At 45.5% G+C, this 15,480-nt stretch overlaps 1 protein-coding gene across 3 annotated transcripts; it reads left to right on the forward strand.

Moving 5' to 3' along the window:
* The first annotated feature begins 84 nt into the window (after positions 1 to 84).
* Positions 85 to 14,645, forward strand: LOC144120471 (uncharacterized). 3 transcript variants are annotated; one of them, XM_077652897.1, is made up of 6 exons: positions 85 to 389; positions 3,947 to 4,186; positions 6,025 to 6,159; positions 7,327 to 7,541; positions 9,552 to 9,818; positions 11,315 to 14,645. In XM_077652897.1, exons 1-6 carry the CDS (start codon positions 383 to 385, stop codon positions 12,467 to 12,469), a joined length of 2,019 nt encoding a protein of 672 aa, XP_077509023.1. In that variant the 5' UTR covers positions 85 to 382; the 3' UTR covers positions 12,470 to 14,645. The 3 variants fall into 3 exon arrangements, with proteins under 3 accessions (XP_077509023.1, XP_077509021.1, XP_077509022.1); XM_077652895.1 differs by having other exon boundaries at positions 98 to 600; XM_077652896.1 differs by lacking the exon at positions 85 to 389 and adding an exon at positions 461 to 600 and having other exon boundaries at positions 6,031 to 6,159.
* Positions 14,646 to 15,480: the final 835 nt, after the last annotated feature.

The raw sequence follows: 15,480 nt of genomic DNA on the forward strand, positions 1-15,480 counted from the left end.
ATATAATAATAGTTAGTTACATACAAATGTTATTTTGTTACTGCTGCCACCTTGTAGGCGATGGAGAAAACGAGCAAGACGCCATTTGGGAGCGCTGGGAGAGGGATCAAGACCGAGGAACTGCATGGGAGTGCTGTGACTGGGCGGCTTCGGCACGAACATGGAGCGTAGACGCTTTGAGGCCGCCCTACGAAATCACAGTGTCTTGAAATCTATGTCGTCTTCTGATCTATCACGAGTGCGTTCGTGTAATTGTGGTGCCAACTATGACGGCCTGTCTCGCCTCGCGGACTGTTTACGGAACCGAGTTGATTAACCGGACCGTCTCCTCGGAAACTTGCCAACCTCGGAACTGGACCTCGGAAAATACTGAGTGACCGTGATGATGGGTGAGTGATACCGGGAATGTCCTTCGCCGTAATATTTTCCGCTTACCTAAGCAGCGCGCTCGTGTTAGCAGCGGCCTTTGAGGCCGTCCAACTTTCCGGCCTTGTACTGACGGTCCGATCATTGACTTTCGGAGAGCCAGTGCTCTGGTCAAGCGCCTTGCTGCTCACAACAGCGTTCCCCTTTCGTTCTCCGGAATGGCTGTTCATAAGGGTGAGTAGCTTCTCGTGTTATGCGTTCAAGGCGCTCGTGTACCCATTTGGTGTACGTCAACTGCTGTGCATGATTGTAGTCCAAATTAGGGCGTCGTAGGCGTAGTTGCATCGCCACGGCTGTGTTGGAAGGGTCGCGCGGGGCTTGCTTACAAACATCTGGGTTGTCATTCGCGTCACGTCGGCGGCATCCCTCGAAACGGGACCACGCTGCCTTGACAACGCCGCGCGAGGCACGGGTGGCGGTTTCGAAAGACGATCGCCGTCGCGTCGACCGCGGCAAAGCCGGCGGCGAAAAACCAAAACGAACTCTGCTCGCAGACGGCGACGCCGGGATACGGTCAGTCGAGCGTGGGAGGTCGTTCCGGAAGTACAGTCAGCCGCGTAACCTGAATATCTCGCGCGCGCGGTGGACAAAGGAGGAAGAAGCGGCATTGTTCGAGATCTCCGCTGCTTGGCCGCCACTTTTGAGATACCCAGTCGCCAGCGCTGGCCCAAACTAATAACCCATGTTGCGACGGTGCCGATTTGATGCGTCGCTGGCGAGAGGATGACTTCGAATGAAGACATATCTCGATGGTGCTTGCTTATGCCGAGAATGTTAACTCTCTACGGCAGTTCTGGGGAGAGGTGTTTTGCAGTCGCAGGCAGCTTGTTCCTCTTTCTAAACCTCCAACTGCTTTATCCGCGAGACATGCGAGGCTTTTTTTTTTATTCGTCCAAGTATTTGTACATTCATCCAAGTGTTTGTACATGACGTTTTTTTTGCTAAAAGTGCGTCACTTAGCTTGTTGGCACTCATGTTTTGATAAATTTAAAAGGAAAAGGCGTCCGTTTGCATGGAAATGTCTCATGACAGCTTGGAGCTGCTGATTTTGAGGCATGAAATATAATGCATCTAAGTGAATGAATACATTTAGGGCAACGGCAGAGAGGGATCTCTGGTGGCTTGTGCTTGGTCTCTTTTTGCTCCTCAGGTCAATGTCACTAGGTGCAGCCTGGTGCTGGAACGGAAAGTGCCTGAAGCTGGCTGTATTGAGAATGTGCATTCTTCATAGGCTTGGAGTTGCGGGGGCTTGTGCCAGTTTTAGTGTGGCAGAGTTGATACACTAGTAGTTATATAATGCTATTGGTTCACTAACATGTCATCCATACTCGTGCTCACACCTTTAACAAGAGTCAAGAATTTTGTTTCTGATGTAGTGGCAGAATGTTCGAGAATTTCTCTGCAGCATGTTGTTGGCTGTGTTCATGTTAGTGCTGTTTTCTTAGTTGGATAGCGGGGAACCAAGTGTCAATACAAAGCAAAGTAAACAAGGTTAGAGGAGGACCCTTGCCCGCTAACCAACGTTTCGACCAAAGGACTTGTCCACAAGGCGAAGACAAGTCTTCTTGTCGAAACGCTAGCTAGTGGACTGAGGCTCCCCTTAACCATTGTTCACTTTTTTTTGCACTGTTAAGAATCCCGTTTTCCTGCACTCTCTCTACCCAGAAACCTAGTATCTCAGCTGTGGAACTTTGATTACAGCAGCTGAAGGGCTCGATGTATGAATTTTCTTGTTCACTTTCACTGCTTGAATGTTCACTACCATTGTGAAGGGCATCGAGGAGTATGTTGTAGCAAATGGGCATGCTGTGGTGCTGAGCAGCTCGTACCTTCATTTAATTAGTGACTGAGGTGGAGCAGTTGCTGACAGACCACTGTAAGGCTAATCCTGTCTGTCCCTAAACACCGCCATCCAGTGGCTACAGTGAATAAACAAGTATGCTGATGAGTTGTGCATTGGCAGGACCAGGAATTTTCCCCTTTGGGGTAAAGTGTTGTTAAGCGTGCTGGCATCTGGAGTTATTTTGAGTGAGAGAATTGCTCTCCCATCAGTAGGGAAACAAACACGATAAAAGCTTAAGGGTGCTTGTTATGATTACAGAAAAAGAGAATTAACTGAAGAGCAACACTATCAGGGCAGTGCGTCTCCTTCTGCTAACAATTGTCTATATCTGTTGCAATTTCATTTAAGGTCGGGCGAGGCTTTGAAAATGGTTTCTTAAAGTTGGCTGTACACTAGTTGCAATAAAATCTATGGCTATAAAATTTGCAAGGAATCATAAATAAAGGTACAGCTTGCATAAGAGCTAGTATTTTTTTTATTTTATAGGGAAAGTGGTGATAGCTGTGTACAAGCCAAATTGCTTAGAGGGTACAAGTACAGCTGTAATGTGATTGAGGTGTTCAGTGACCCAGGAAGCCATTTATGTGCCTTCCCTTTTCTCAAAACCAACCTGTCAAGACCCTCTCATGGTTTTGAGGAAAGGAAGGGCACATAACTGCCTCAATTTGTAGGTGGACACCACCCCCATCTCATAGAGTGATTGAGGTGTCCACTGACCCAGTTAGCCAGTTATGGGCCTTTCCTTTCCTCAAAAACTAATGGAGGGTTTAGTTGTCTTATTTGCAGTCTAAACTAAATTAAATATAATTTAGACTGCAATTAAGACAACACTAGACTACTTGCCTTTTTTTATTCTGGTAGCTGCAGAGTGTTGAAACTTTGTGCAACTACTGCTTTACACAGCTGGTACCGAAATTATGTGAATGATTGATTTATTTGATTTATTCATTTTTCCACTAACAAGCAGGTTGTGGTGGAAAACAAGGGGGGAAAGCTGCCAAGAAGGCAGCTTGACTGGCCCTAAATTTCATTTACAGTGGCAGCAGCAGGGCAGGAGAGAAACTTGTTAAATAAAAAACGAAAAAGAAGAACGAAAGACCATAGGCAAAATTCACATAATGATTAAAAATATGCAGAAATGCATGAAAAATAAAGGTAGAAAGGAAAGGAAAACAAAAGTAGAAACACAACTGTAGGCAGTCATGAGCGCAAAAACACTTCATACAGATTTCTAGCACAAGTAAGCACATGGATATTAAATCTAGAAAGATCATTCAGTAAGCTGGGCAGCTTGTGGCATAACATTTGCTGACCGTAATTAGTACATAGGTTGAAGGCTGAAGTTTACTGTAGTAATGGCAGTGCAAATGCAGAGAAATAGAAGTATGGAGAAACAGAATGCTCTGCTCTGAAAGCATTCCCAGTGACATTAGCGAGCTGTGTGCACGTGCATGCAGTGGTGAATCTCTCATAGCTCTACTAGGTCTTCAAGTGGCGTCTGCAATGACTTTGGTTTCCTCTGAATGAAGGTTCCACATGAGTTGCCAAAACAGGCTTAAAAAATGAGTTCCCACGGCTGTCTTTACATAACTTTCTGTGTATCGCCTGGGGGGTCCTTGATTCTCACAGGCAATTACATAATGTGCTTTCTCCCCTCCCACGTTTATCTGTATCCAGATGGGCTGCCCCTACCAGGCGGCTGTGTGGACAGGAGGGGCTCTCCTGTGGAGCATGGCGACCGTTACACTCCTGAAGGCAAGGACCCATGTGAGCAGTGCACCTGCCAGCGTGGGCGGCCTGACTCCTGCTCCATCACCTCGTGCTACCCTCCGGCCCACTGCCACCAGCCGTACCTGAGGGGCTCAGGCGAATGCTGCGACTATGCCTGCAATGGCACCACGCTGGGCTCACCCGATGGTGGGCTACTTTTCTGTGTCTGTTTGTCGGCATGCCTATTTTAAAGTGGGGAGGAAAATTGGAGAAAAGAAGAGCAGGGGGACCCATCAGACCTCTTTGCCCGTTGGGCTGCCCCGTGCAGGAATATGTGGGCTAAAGTGATGGAAAGTAGGGAAGAGAAGGCATGCATGTGCTGGAATGCAGTTTTTCGCCTGATTGTACCATAGGGTTTTCAGTTTTTAAATTTAGAGGAGGCCTTTGCAGCCGAACACACACTATTTCCCAAGCCCTAGGAAATATGGTTTCTTTATTTAGCCGAGCAGTCGGCAATTATGCAAGTTATGTAGCTGGCAGTGTTGAAATTGTGCACCTGTGATGATCCATTTGAGACAGTTGTGGAAGTTTTCTTATTGCCTGATATCATCATTTTTGTGTCTTACTTTACTTATGGTTTAGGCGGCTACACTTTGGTATCATGTCTCCTTTTGCTGTGTCAACCTTGTCACACTTTTCCAGTGTCCTGTTCAAGCTTGCAGTGTCTGTGAATAAATGAATTCACAAATAAAGAAAGCTGGAATGTCAGGGTTGACACTGACTCATGTCCGTGAAGTAAATTGTTTTGAATTACCTTTGTTCATCATTGCCTCTGCTACCAAGCCCCTGAATAGTCACAAGCCACTTTATCCAAAGGCAGTACTTTTCACCAGGCACAAATATGTGCTGTGAGCTCCAGCTAGACTGGGAGTGTCTCCTTGATTTTTATCTCCTTGGAGGGAATGAGAGTCTCTTAGCAGCGTATGTGTCAACTGCGGAACACGAGGGGAAAGGACCGAACATGTGGCCTAGCTCACACGACATTTACTGAGAGAGCCACGGACTGATAGGCCTGCAGTTCTCTGCGGTTTGAAAGTAGCAATGCCTGCTTGACAAGCACATGTGAAGTCAAGTCAGTACCCCTTCAATGGGGCCTTTGAGGTCTCAATAAATAAAAAAAAAATGTTACTAACATGAATATTGTGTGTAGTATTATAGAGTGCAGACAAGCTTTTATAACAACTCTATCATTCCTGTGTTGTAGCTGGCTGTTGGTTTGCTTCCATGGCTGCCACCTGGTTTTAAGGAGAGAGGTTGTGTTATTAAAAGTTGTGCTGGGATCCAAGAAGTGTTGGGGCTAGGAAGGTTGCTGGAGTGGGCAGTGATTTTACAGGGTTTCACTTCAGGAAGCCGAAGCCAAGTCTTGTTCTGATGCTTGTGGCCAGTAGGTTCTTGCAGCGATGATTATACTTGTTTAGTTGAATTTTTTAGAGCTGCTTTAGGACATCAATTAATGCTGGAGGCTGCTTCATTCACAGCCTTTGCAACCTATGTTTTCTCGACTGAGATGCAATGGAGATTGAAAAAAAAAATATATATATATATATATATAATGTGCTGCTGCAGCCATAAAAAACTTGCAAACTTTTTGATAGATTATTACTTATTTTATTTAGTTCTTGGTTACCTCAGACAAGGAAGCTCTGCCTAGGAGAAATGTGTTCCCTCAGCGCTGTCATCGTTACTTGCCCTTTACATTCACTATATTACACTTGCCATTTTAATTGTTTTTTTCACCTCTCTGGGCTGAGTTTAAGTCTAATTTTTGGCATCTGTATCAAACAGGAATTAAATAACAACCATTTCTTTGGGAGCTTCACAGGCTGATGAGTTGCTGGGATTGTCTCTTAGTGCCCTTGTGTGAAAAACAATTAGTAGATGGTCAGCTGCTATTTAATTAGGTAAATGGTCACTCAGACTTAAAGCTCTTGGTTGGTCCTTTTTTCTGCTACTGAAATTATCCGTTTGGGCCTCCCTGGTGGTAGGAGCAGATGTGCAGAGTGCCACCACCCTGGGCCTGCGGATGGTGGCCAGCACAGTGGCATCGTTCCTTATCGTGGCCCTGCTGCTGTTCATGATCCACCGACTACGCAAGAGGCGCCTGCTGGTCATGATACGCAGTTAGTTTCTTGGCACCATTCCTCTCTTGCTCTCGTGCACTGTGCACTTTTTACTAATATACAGACTCGCATTCACATTGATGTTGTAAGATGTAAAATGAAGATGTATCTCAGAAGCTGCTTGCTTGCCTGTTTGCACTTGAATCTCTCGTGGTAAATGCTGTGAGGAACTGGGTAATGCACATAGACTTGTCTGTTGTTGGAAATTAAAATGTACATTTACTGCAAGGCCGAAGTTCTGCTGTATATAGTCAAAGTATGAACACGACATCTGAAATGAAAACGGAAAAAAACACGAACACAAACCCTGAATTTTGCAGTGTCTCACATGTTGATAATCAGCCCTTAGGAAAATGAACTGGCTTGCAATAGAGTTGAAACACAGTTTGCATACAGGAATGCTTGAAGCCATGCCTTGAGCCAAGTGTAGACAGGCTGTATCAAGGGTTCGCCAAGTATCGCCTGGATGGAAGTGTCCTCACCACTGAAACTCACTCAACTAAAGTTTCCCTCATTTGTGCTGTCAATGTGCAATTTCAAAAGGCAAGTGTAGCAGGGAGGTGTGAAAAGGCTTTCTGCGAGACTGCTGCGGTGCACACTGTCTTAATTCCCCATGTCACATTGTATCCATTCGACATGTGCTCGTACCTCCCCCCCCCCCCCCCCCCCCCCTATTTTAACGCGATAGCTTTAACGAGCAGCCCGTGTCGCAGAAAAGTCGGCGCCCATTGTCGTCGTTGCCCGTGGCCATGAGTGAAAAATACATGAAAAATCTCCAGAGAAGCAACCTAGGTTTGTGATTAAACTGCCCACCATAGCAGGTGGCAGTTAAATTAATGATTGGTCACGAGAAGTTGGTCAGGAGGAGCAGCCTGGGTCGCACAAGCCCCACGGGTGGCAGCACGGGCCATTGCAGGACAGAGGTGCATTGCACCGCTGTGCCAGGAGTTTGTGAGTTCTGCAATGGATCTATGAATGTAAAGTAGAGAATGAGCAATTCTCCACGTTGGGGCATTAACCCATTGATGCTATCATGTCATTACCCTCAATGTGTAGCTTAAGTGTCCCCTTCAGTTTTTTTTTCTTCTAGTAAGTGGGCCTGGATAAAACAAGCTTTTGAGCATTCCTCTTTCTTCTGCTGACGCACCGCACATTGTTTGCTGCCAGGGTTGAATGGGTGCCGAGCAGCAGCCAGCCTTGAAGAGGCCTGCCTTGCGCGCCAGCTAGCACTGGAGGAGCAGGGTGTTGGCTTCCTGGGTGCATTTTGTCCCGATCCTCCACCTCCGTACACGTTCTGGAAGCCTCCTGAGGCCTACGTGCCCCCTGGAGAGGCCCCGCCCCCGTATGATGCTCCGCCTGTGCTCCTTGACCGACATCAGCAGGTGAGCATTGCTATAAGTGTGTGTGTGTGCGTGTGTGGGAGAGAGATATAGAGAGAGCTCTGCTATATGCACTGTCACCAGCTCCACGCTGTTCTTTAGAAACTACAAGGGGTGTCAAGGCTTTTTATAGCGTATAGCAGCTTCCCTTACATTGCAGATACATTCAAGAGTTTGAGCAGTCACAGATGTACAGTAGAACTTCGCTGTTGCATTCCTGGATGCTGCATTTTCCCAGCTGCTACATTTTCCTGAGCCAGTCCCGGCCTATCGGGCAGGAAACACGTACCAGAATTTTGACAATGTACAGTTAGCTCTTGTGCAACTACAACAGCACACCGGTGAAAATGAAGCTTGACACTCCATCTACGCTTGACCGTCATTGTGTTCGGTGGCTTCTGGTGTGCTGTACCCATGCCGACGCCAGGCACGCTTGCGGTTGACATGAATTTTGTTGCAGCTGTCAGTTCAGTTTTATCGTTGCTATGACTGAAGTGTGAATGATTCAAGGTGGAAAAATGAAACTATGCAGTGGTAGATGGTTCGCGGGCAGCACTATATGACATGTGGTTGCGCGCATTGACTCCGAGGTTTTTGTTTCTGCCATCAACTTTTTGTTTGTTGCCTGCAGCTTAAAAGACATAATATCTGGATTCTTTTAGACAAGGACTGTAGGATTAAAGCAGCTGATGCGAAAACAGCGTAGAAGCAGGAGTGAATGCTGTTCTACGTTAAAATGCAATGACATTATGGTGGAGAATGGTGATAGCCACACTTGTACGGTAGAATTCACCCTTCTGGTACAGCAAAGCCTGGTGCATCAGGGCACCTTATATGCCTAGTTACCCATGTGTGTTAAACAGGTCATAAAGAAAAAGTATAACATTCACTGACAAAGGCAAAGTAAAAATGACGTTTCGGAACCTGTACAGGTTCCTTGTTCACAAAGAGGGTAACAGGGCAAGCAGCCGAGATTTAAATACGCAGCATATATTTTACATATAGTGCTGTATATATACTGTGCATTTAAATTTTTACTGCTTGTCCTATAGCCCTTTGTGAACAAGGAGCTCATACCAGTTCCAATATGTAATTTTTACTTTGACTTGATCACTGACTTTATTTTTCAACTAATGCCTAACCAAATGAACTTTCATCGAACCCTTATCTGTATAAACTTATTGATTTGGATTTTTACTGAGGCACTGTTGGTTGTTCTACAGCAGGAGTTCTCGGTCTTTTTATCCTTGGGAAACCCTAATGGTTTCAAAATGTGGTGAGAACCCCCATGCACGTGTCTTGGCTTCCATCCCTTTCTCTCTAACCTGCATACAAAAAAGGCTTTTCATAAAATGCCCAAATCCAATTAGTAATGACCAGCTGCATAGTGAAGCATTCTTATTATATGATTAGTCCCAAAATAAAGTGGCTGATGTGAAGGTGGGCATCGAAGAATGCATGGATTTAGGGGCTCAGGAAACCCAAAAAGCACACCAAGGAACCAAAGGGTTCTCTGGAACCCAGCTGGAGAACTCCTATTCTATAGCATATTACAGTGTAGCATTTGCAACATCACGTTCTAAAGCCATGCTATTACTGTGAAAAGCACAATGTGAAGGAGCGCCTGATTGGCTCGAGTCCATGATCATATGCTAGGCTCTTACATGATGACCTTGGCACACTGAATTACTTTGGTTTCAGAAGGAAAGCACCTTATTGTGCATTACTATAATGGAAACTCTTGCGTTTTGGCCTGGTCACTTTTGCTGAACTAACTTGCCTGGCCATATGTATGTCACATGAGCAGCTTCCTTAATTTGGAATTTCATTACTTGCATGGTTTATGGAGCCATGGCAAGGGAAACAACCTCGTAGGCCACATCATAGTCCAACCTCATTTCTTCTGTTTGACGCGCTTCTGTAGCTTTTGTACTGAATTGGAGAAGTACCGCATAGATGAAACTAATTCCTAGAGGGAAGTGTTTGCAAACTAATTCTAAGAAATGCATGCAGGATGTTGTGCCAACCCCTGTCGAGCCACTGCATCGTGTTGCCTCGGCTACACCTCCGCTGCTGTGTGGTGGTTCATCGACTAGCAGCGAGGTAGGGGAGCCGCCCCAGCAGCAGCGAGCGATTCGCTCAGACGCCTACTATGAGGACGGCCTACGACACGTGACTGTCGTGCTCGTCGGAGACCAAGCGGCGCGGCGGCGGCTTTCGCACTGTGAACCATCCGCACGACGCCTGGTGCAGGATGGCGACAAGCGGCTCAGCTTGCAGGTGAGTAGCCACTACAGTGCTGTGTATTGCAGCTGGAAAGCTGCCAAGTGCAGCCAGGTGGAGCACAGACTCAGGACCACAGGACTTGCACATAGAGCACTTTACTTTGCATGGCTTTCAGATTGAGTACAAACAGGGAAGTCCTTAACGAGGAGCAGCAGGACTTTAAAACACCCGTGAACAGTTGACGTTATACAGTTGCCGACCAATTCTTTGGACTTGATGAGACCCGAAAAGCACAAGCCTCGTGACCCACCACAAACAGGCCAAACTGGGGTAGTGCAGAGTAAGGCATAACCCCTGGTCGACCCTTGGCCAGCGTCACGATGCATTCAACCATCGGTTGCCAGCAGTTTAATAGAGTTATTCCTATCTTATCCTATTGGTCACCAAATTTGATGTTTGACTCAGCCATGGAAAAAAAGCATAGCTCCATAGTTTAGTTATTTCTGAATTCAGCCGTATAAGATTAATTGAAATTCCATCGTAAAAACACGAACACATACAAAAACCTATTGTTGGCAAAAAATACGAAGCTGAGGAAATCACAAGTGCGTGTGCCCGCCATTCAAAAGCCATTGAAGAGGTCTCAGGAAATGGCGGAATGCCGATGTGCCAAGGGGATTTCACATTAGTGATTAATGTCTGATGTAGGGAAGAGCACCAGCTTTTGAACGAGACCAAGATGGCAGCCACTGAGGACGTGGTTGCAGGAAATGATGGGCGTAAAATTCTGGTGCGTTTTGCTCCCAAATCGCCATTTTGGCGTTTCGGAGGAGTGAGATAGATAAATTTTGTAGTAGTTGGAGGTTGACTTAGGCCTTCAAACTTTGTAGGTAGGTGCTTTAGAGCATGTATAGAATTGAAATGTGTCATTTTTGAAAAAAATTGATTTTTTTTTTTTGTCATTTCAAGACCCGTGTCTGCCATCAAGACAGACAACTAATTTTCTGTTTCATCTGCTATTAAACATTTTTTCCAGAAAAGTGGCCTCATAACTTAAACAACTGCAGATGCAAAGTGTGCCATCTTGCATGGATGCAGCCAGAATAAAATTGGACAAGGCTGTTGCCCCTGAAAACAATGATAGTGTCGAACATGGGTAGATGGGAGATGCAGCACTCACTAGTGTTTGTTTTGTAATCTTTATCTGTTGGTGCTTGTCTGCCTTCAGTGAATGCATTTCTTCTCTGGCTGGCTGAAAGTTGAACATAAGCGAAAGAAGAACTGAGTGGCGACAATATCATGAGTAAGAAGTGCTAAACCTTTTATTTTTTCAGTTTTGGAGCTCACAGTTGGATGCTTAAATTGGCATAAATGCGCTTGGGAACCAAATGCTCGAGTTAACTTGAAAGGGGCCAGAATACATGCACCTGACATAATGAAATTCACATCATGTAACATTTGTTCAGCAGTGAAAAACAAATATTTTTGCCAGTAAGTGAACTCAGACTGTCTGTCAGGGACCGGGCGTGAATTGGTGACTCCTTTTGCAGGCTCCTCCTCCAAACCAGAACAACAATGTGTATCCTGATCCGACTTCTTGGGCAGGGGAAGAGGAGGAGGGAGGAAGTGAGACGACGTCCAGTTGCACTGCCAGCGCTGACGACCGTCAAGGAGCGTTCAGCCCAACCAGCAGCGAGTCCAGTGCCTCTGCCGACGTTCCTGAGGTCAGGCAAGCTTCGCAGCCAGCCACCGTTGCAGATCCACCGAAAGCCAGGCACTCTTTAGACAGGACACTGCAAAGGCTCAAGCGCTTCTCTCTGCCAAAGCGCAAAACCTCTAAGAAGGCCTCCACAACTGGAGCGTCATCCTCTGCTGAGGGCATTGCTACTTCCTGCTGCCTGGGCCACAGTTCAGGCATGGAGTCAGACAACAGTCGCACCAGGGGAACCAAGGCATCAAACTCGGGTCCACAGGAAGAGCAGGAGTTACCTGCAAACTATGGTGCCTGTGAACGCCTGTCTGCTCCGACAGAGGCGCAGCACCCTTCTTCCACCCACCAGGATGTCGGAGCAGTTTCTGTGGTAGGAAAGCCCGCTAGGAAAAAAGCGGGCAAACGGAAACTCTTCTCTCTGCCATCGTGGGATGGCTCGGTGTTGAGGAGAGCACCGGAAGGCAATGGCGAGGCACATGATCCTCCAGGCACCCAGGTGGTGCTGGAATCGGCTGTTCCTGTTGTGGGAATGGTGAAGGATGGAACTCGGCCTTGCTCTTTGGATCTTCCACCAGCCACGTCAACTCCCAGGAACCACTCCTCTGCCTGTCCCGTGGTCATCACTGTGAAGTGCAGACCAGTGAGGACCGAACCAGCCAGTGCAGTGTCTGATCAGCAGAAGGAATCACCTTGTTCTTCCTCGTCCACTTCCTCAAAAACAGACAGGCAGCGGATGGCAGAGTTTGCGGGTGCAGATCCAATGACAAACGGTTCAGTGACTGTGCAGCCATATGCAGAAGCAGTGCACACTATCCCGCGGCAGAGCGTTGCCAGGCAGGTGGCTCGACTGGAGGCTCAGGGCTTCCGACCACCCGATGCTTCGTGTGCCACTCACATGCACAGCCGGAGTGCATCGCACGACAGCCGCTGCCAGGAAAGGATGCATTGCAAACCACGAGAAGGACAATCATTCCCACAGCCGGGCCCATTTTGAAAGTGTGTGCACTTTTTTTTGCATCTACTATACAGATTATAGCAAAACTTACTAGTGATGTGTTGCTTCACTGCATGGAATGGACAGATAAACACCTTAGCATAGCAGGCCTTGTAGAAGCAGTGAATGGGTGTAACCTGTTTTAGACACATGCGTCGGGTATTCACCAATTGTACTTGATGTGTGTACTCATCCAGGTGGTCTGATGTATTGAAGAATTTCTAGTGAATAACCGAGAAAGTTCGAGCTTAACTTTGGTTTGGAGCCACCTTTTATGTGGTAATGATGCTGGGGTGCTATGTCTTGACTCTGAAACTTTCCCTATTTGAATGCTCATAGTTCATTACCCACAATCTAAGATACTACTGTTGCCAAGTAGGAAATGGTGTCTTTTTGTTTTGTGTAATATTTCTCAATAAGGCAAATCATTTTGTTTTAACCATCTGCCTTGTGGTACATTTATGTCTTGGAAGAATTGAGACCAGAGCCTTCATTTTGTACCATATTCATTTTATCAGTTCTGCTAGAAGGTCTCCTTTCATCATATAATGCAAACTTTAGTGCATTGACTTGTGTTGTTGCATTTGTTCTAGGTTCACTCTTTATTACTTAAAACTGCCAGGCTGTGCAATGTAGAAACAAGGTTCAAATAATTGAATGCATCCAAGTATTCCTGGCTATTTCTTCACTTTACTTTCTTTTTTTCTTTATGTTCCTGGTGGCCATTTAGAAAATGTGCTTTTTAATGGTAGTTGATGCCTGAGGGCTGTACTACAGTGAATCTTTTTTTTCTTTTCTGCATGTGTTCAAGAAATGCATTTGGTATGCTCACATGTTGTTTTGACAACAATGTGCATTCAGGGTGACAGCCCGATCACTATGTGCTAAGGTGTTTTTTTCTCAGTGGGCCTTTATTCTTATCTTATTTCTTAGTTGTATTTATTGTGCTGTGTAGCACACATGACACTTGTGCTCAAGGTGATTATTGTCTTTTTCAAAGAACATCAAGTAAAGTTGGTGTATGTGAGTGCTTTCTGGGAGAAAAAGTGAAGTGCTGTATGAGTCATAGAAAATGGAGGATGCGTACATTGATGGCACCTTAGGCAAGTTGTATGGCAGGCTGAATGAATGTTTGCAACTTGGAAAAATTGTTTATAAAACTCCCATCAACTGAAAAAAAAAATGTGCTGTGAGTACAAGATGCATGCCTTGGACCATTGCTTCAGTGCTGTGGTCATGGCCAATGGCCTCTACTTGTAGTTTCTATTTCAGAGTCGGGATTGCTCAAGTTGGCAGCTGCTTTGTGATATGCTGCCATCATGTGGGCACACAGCACTGCAGAACAGAAATTGCACAGCTGGCACCTTGCTTGCTTGTGCTGTTTGGGACAAGTGAAATGCAAACCAGGCAATTCAAAACAACTAACGGAAGGAGTGGATTTTAGTTTTGAAAGCTTAGTGACCTGTTTGGTTAACCATAACTTTGTGAGTATGATGGTTAGGTTTTGAAGGGGACAACAACAAGCACCATTTATTTTTATTTTCCCTTTTCTATTGTTTTTGCATTTTTATGTTTGCATTTGAGTTGTTCCAATTCCATTTCAGTTGGCCTGGGAGTGCACAATGTAAATGAAAATTTGATTCATGCCAGTATGGCTTTAAGGCCATTTTTTTTTTTGTTTGACCTAATTCTCTTACAGAAGATCTTCTTGGCATGTCGTACTGAAATCCTGATATTGGCAAGTGCTGTATTGCTGTGCATATGACCTTTGCATCTTGTATGGCTTAAGCGGTTTAAGATGGGCTTACAGCTCTGCGTTTCATTAATTTCATAGTCCCTATAGCAGGGTAGTCAACCGGAACATCCTTCTGGTTTACATCTCTGCCTTCCGTCTTCCTCTTTATCTCACTTTCTCTCTATAGTCATTCTGTATTCTCTAATGGTCGAAATGTTGATGCCAAAAAGGTATTTTAGCTAACTGTAGCTTCTCTGTGCGCTGTTTTGCTTTTGGCAGTGCTCATGTAAATTGGTGCCTGTGAGTGCATCAGTTGCGTGGGCATACTTTCGTTTGAAGCAAGCTGCCGTACTTGCCTTCGCATGAAATGATTGTTGTTAGGCATGAGAATGAGCACTAGGTATTATTTCATATTGAATAAAAAGGCTTCATCATGTTTTAGACAGACACTCTGTCGTGTTTAAAAGAGATGTGTCTATTTTATTGGGGTTTGGATTGGTATCGTGTAGCATTGGCCTTCTCAGTAATTGTTATATTCTTGTTGTGCGAATCAAAGTCTCAAGGAATATTGGAAGTGAAAAGTTTGTTCTTTTTTCTGCAGATTTTGCCTCAAGCAGAACATTTTAGTAGTTTTTATAAAACAAAGCAAAGATTTTAGGTTTAAGTGGACTTCTCTTAAAGGGGTTGTGAAAGGGGGTCTCAACAAAGATGCGAGGTGCCTAGGATGCTAAAGGACGCTGCTTCACAAATATCCTCCAGCAAGAATTTTTTAGATGTGCTTCATAGAAGCTGATTTATCTGTAGTCAAAATTTGAATTTCCGCGTCTTCGCGCCTTTTTTTCTCCTCTCATCACTTCTTGAGCGCTGAAATGTCGGCTCTCCTCCGCCAGCCTCTCGCACTGGCCCCCTCCGCTGGCTGCTGACGCAGGCGAACCAATGCTAGCAGTCCACTGCTGACGTAATGAGCGCGGATGCTGACGTAATGAGCACGGTTTCCCAGCACCGCAGGTCGCCGCTAGGCATGGAAGCGGGAGTTTTAAAAATTTTATTGTAAATTATCGGCTCACTTTTGAGATCTTGTACGTGGCATGAAAGCTGGTTGGCCTGTACTCTACATAATGCGAGCATTTTTTAACCAACCTCAAACACCCTTTTCGGGGACCCTTTAAGCAGCAGTTTTCATTAGTGTTCTGGCTATGGTCAAGGCTATCCTCTGTCTGCTTTCTGGAAAGGAAATTTATGGTTATGACATGCTGTCATCTTTTGTAGGGGTCAA

Source organism: Amblyomma americanum, chromosome 2 (assembly GCF_052857255.1).
Source record: "Amblyomma americanum isolate KBUSLIRL-KWMA chromosome 2, ASM5285725v1, whole genome shotgun sequence".
Lineage (NCBI taxonomy): Eukaryota > Metazoa > Arthropoda > Arachnida > Ixodida > Ixodidae > Amblyomma > Amblyomma americanum.

Excerpts from the sequence above, each read along its gene's own strand:
- LOC144120471 (XM_077652895.1), top strand. Across the intron at positions 6,160-7,326 it reads CCTGCTGGTCATGATACGCA|GGTTGAATGGGTGCCGAGCA; the intron begins GTTAGTTTCTTG and ends GTTTGCTGCCAG. Across the intron at positions 7,542-9,551 it reads TCCTTGACCGACATCAGCAG|GATGTTGTGCCAACCCCTGT; the intron begins GTGAGCATTGCT and ends AAATGCATGCAG.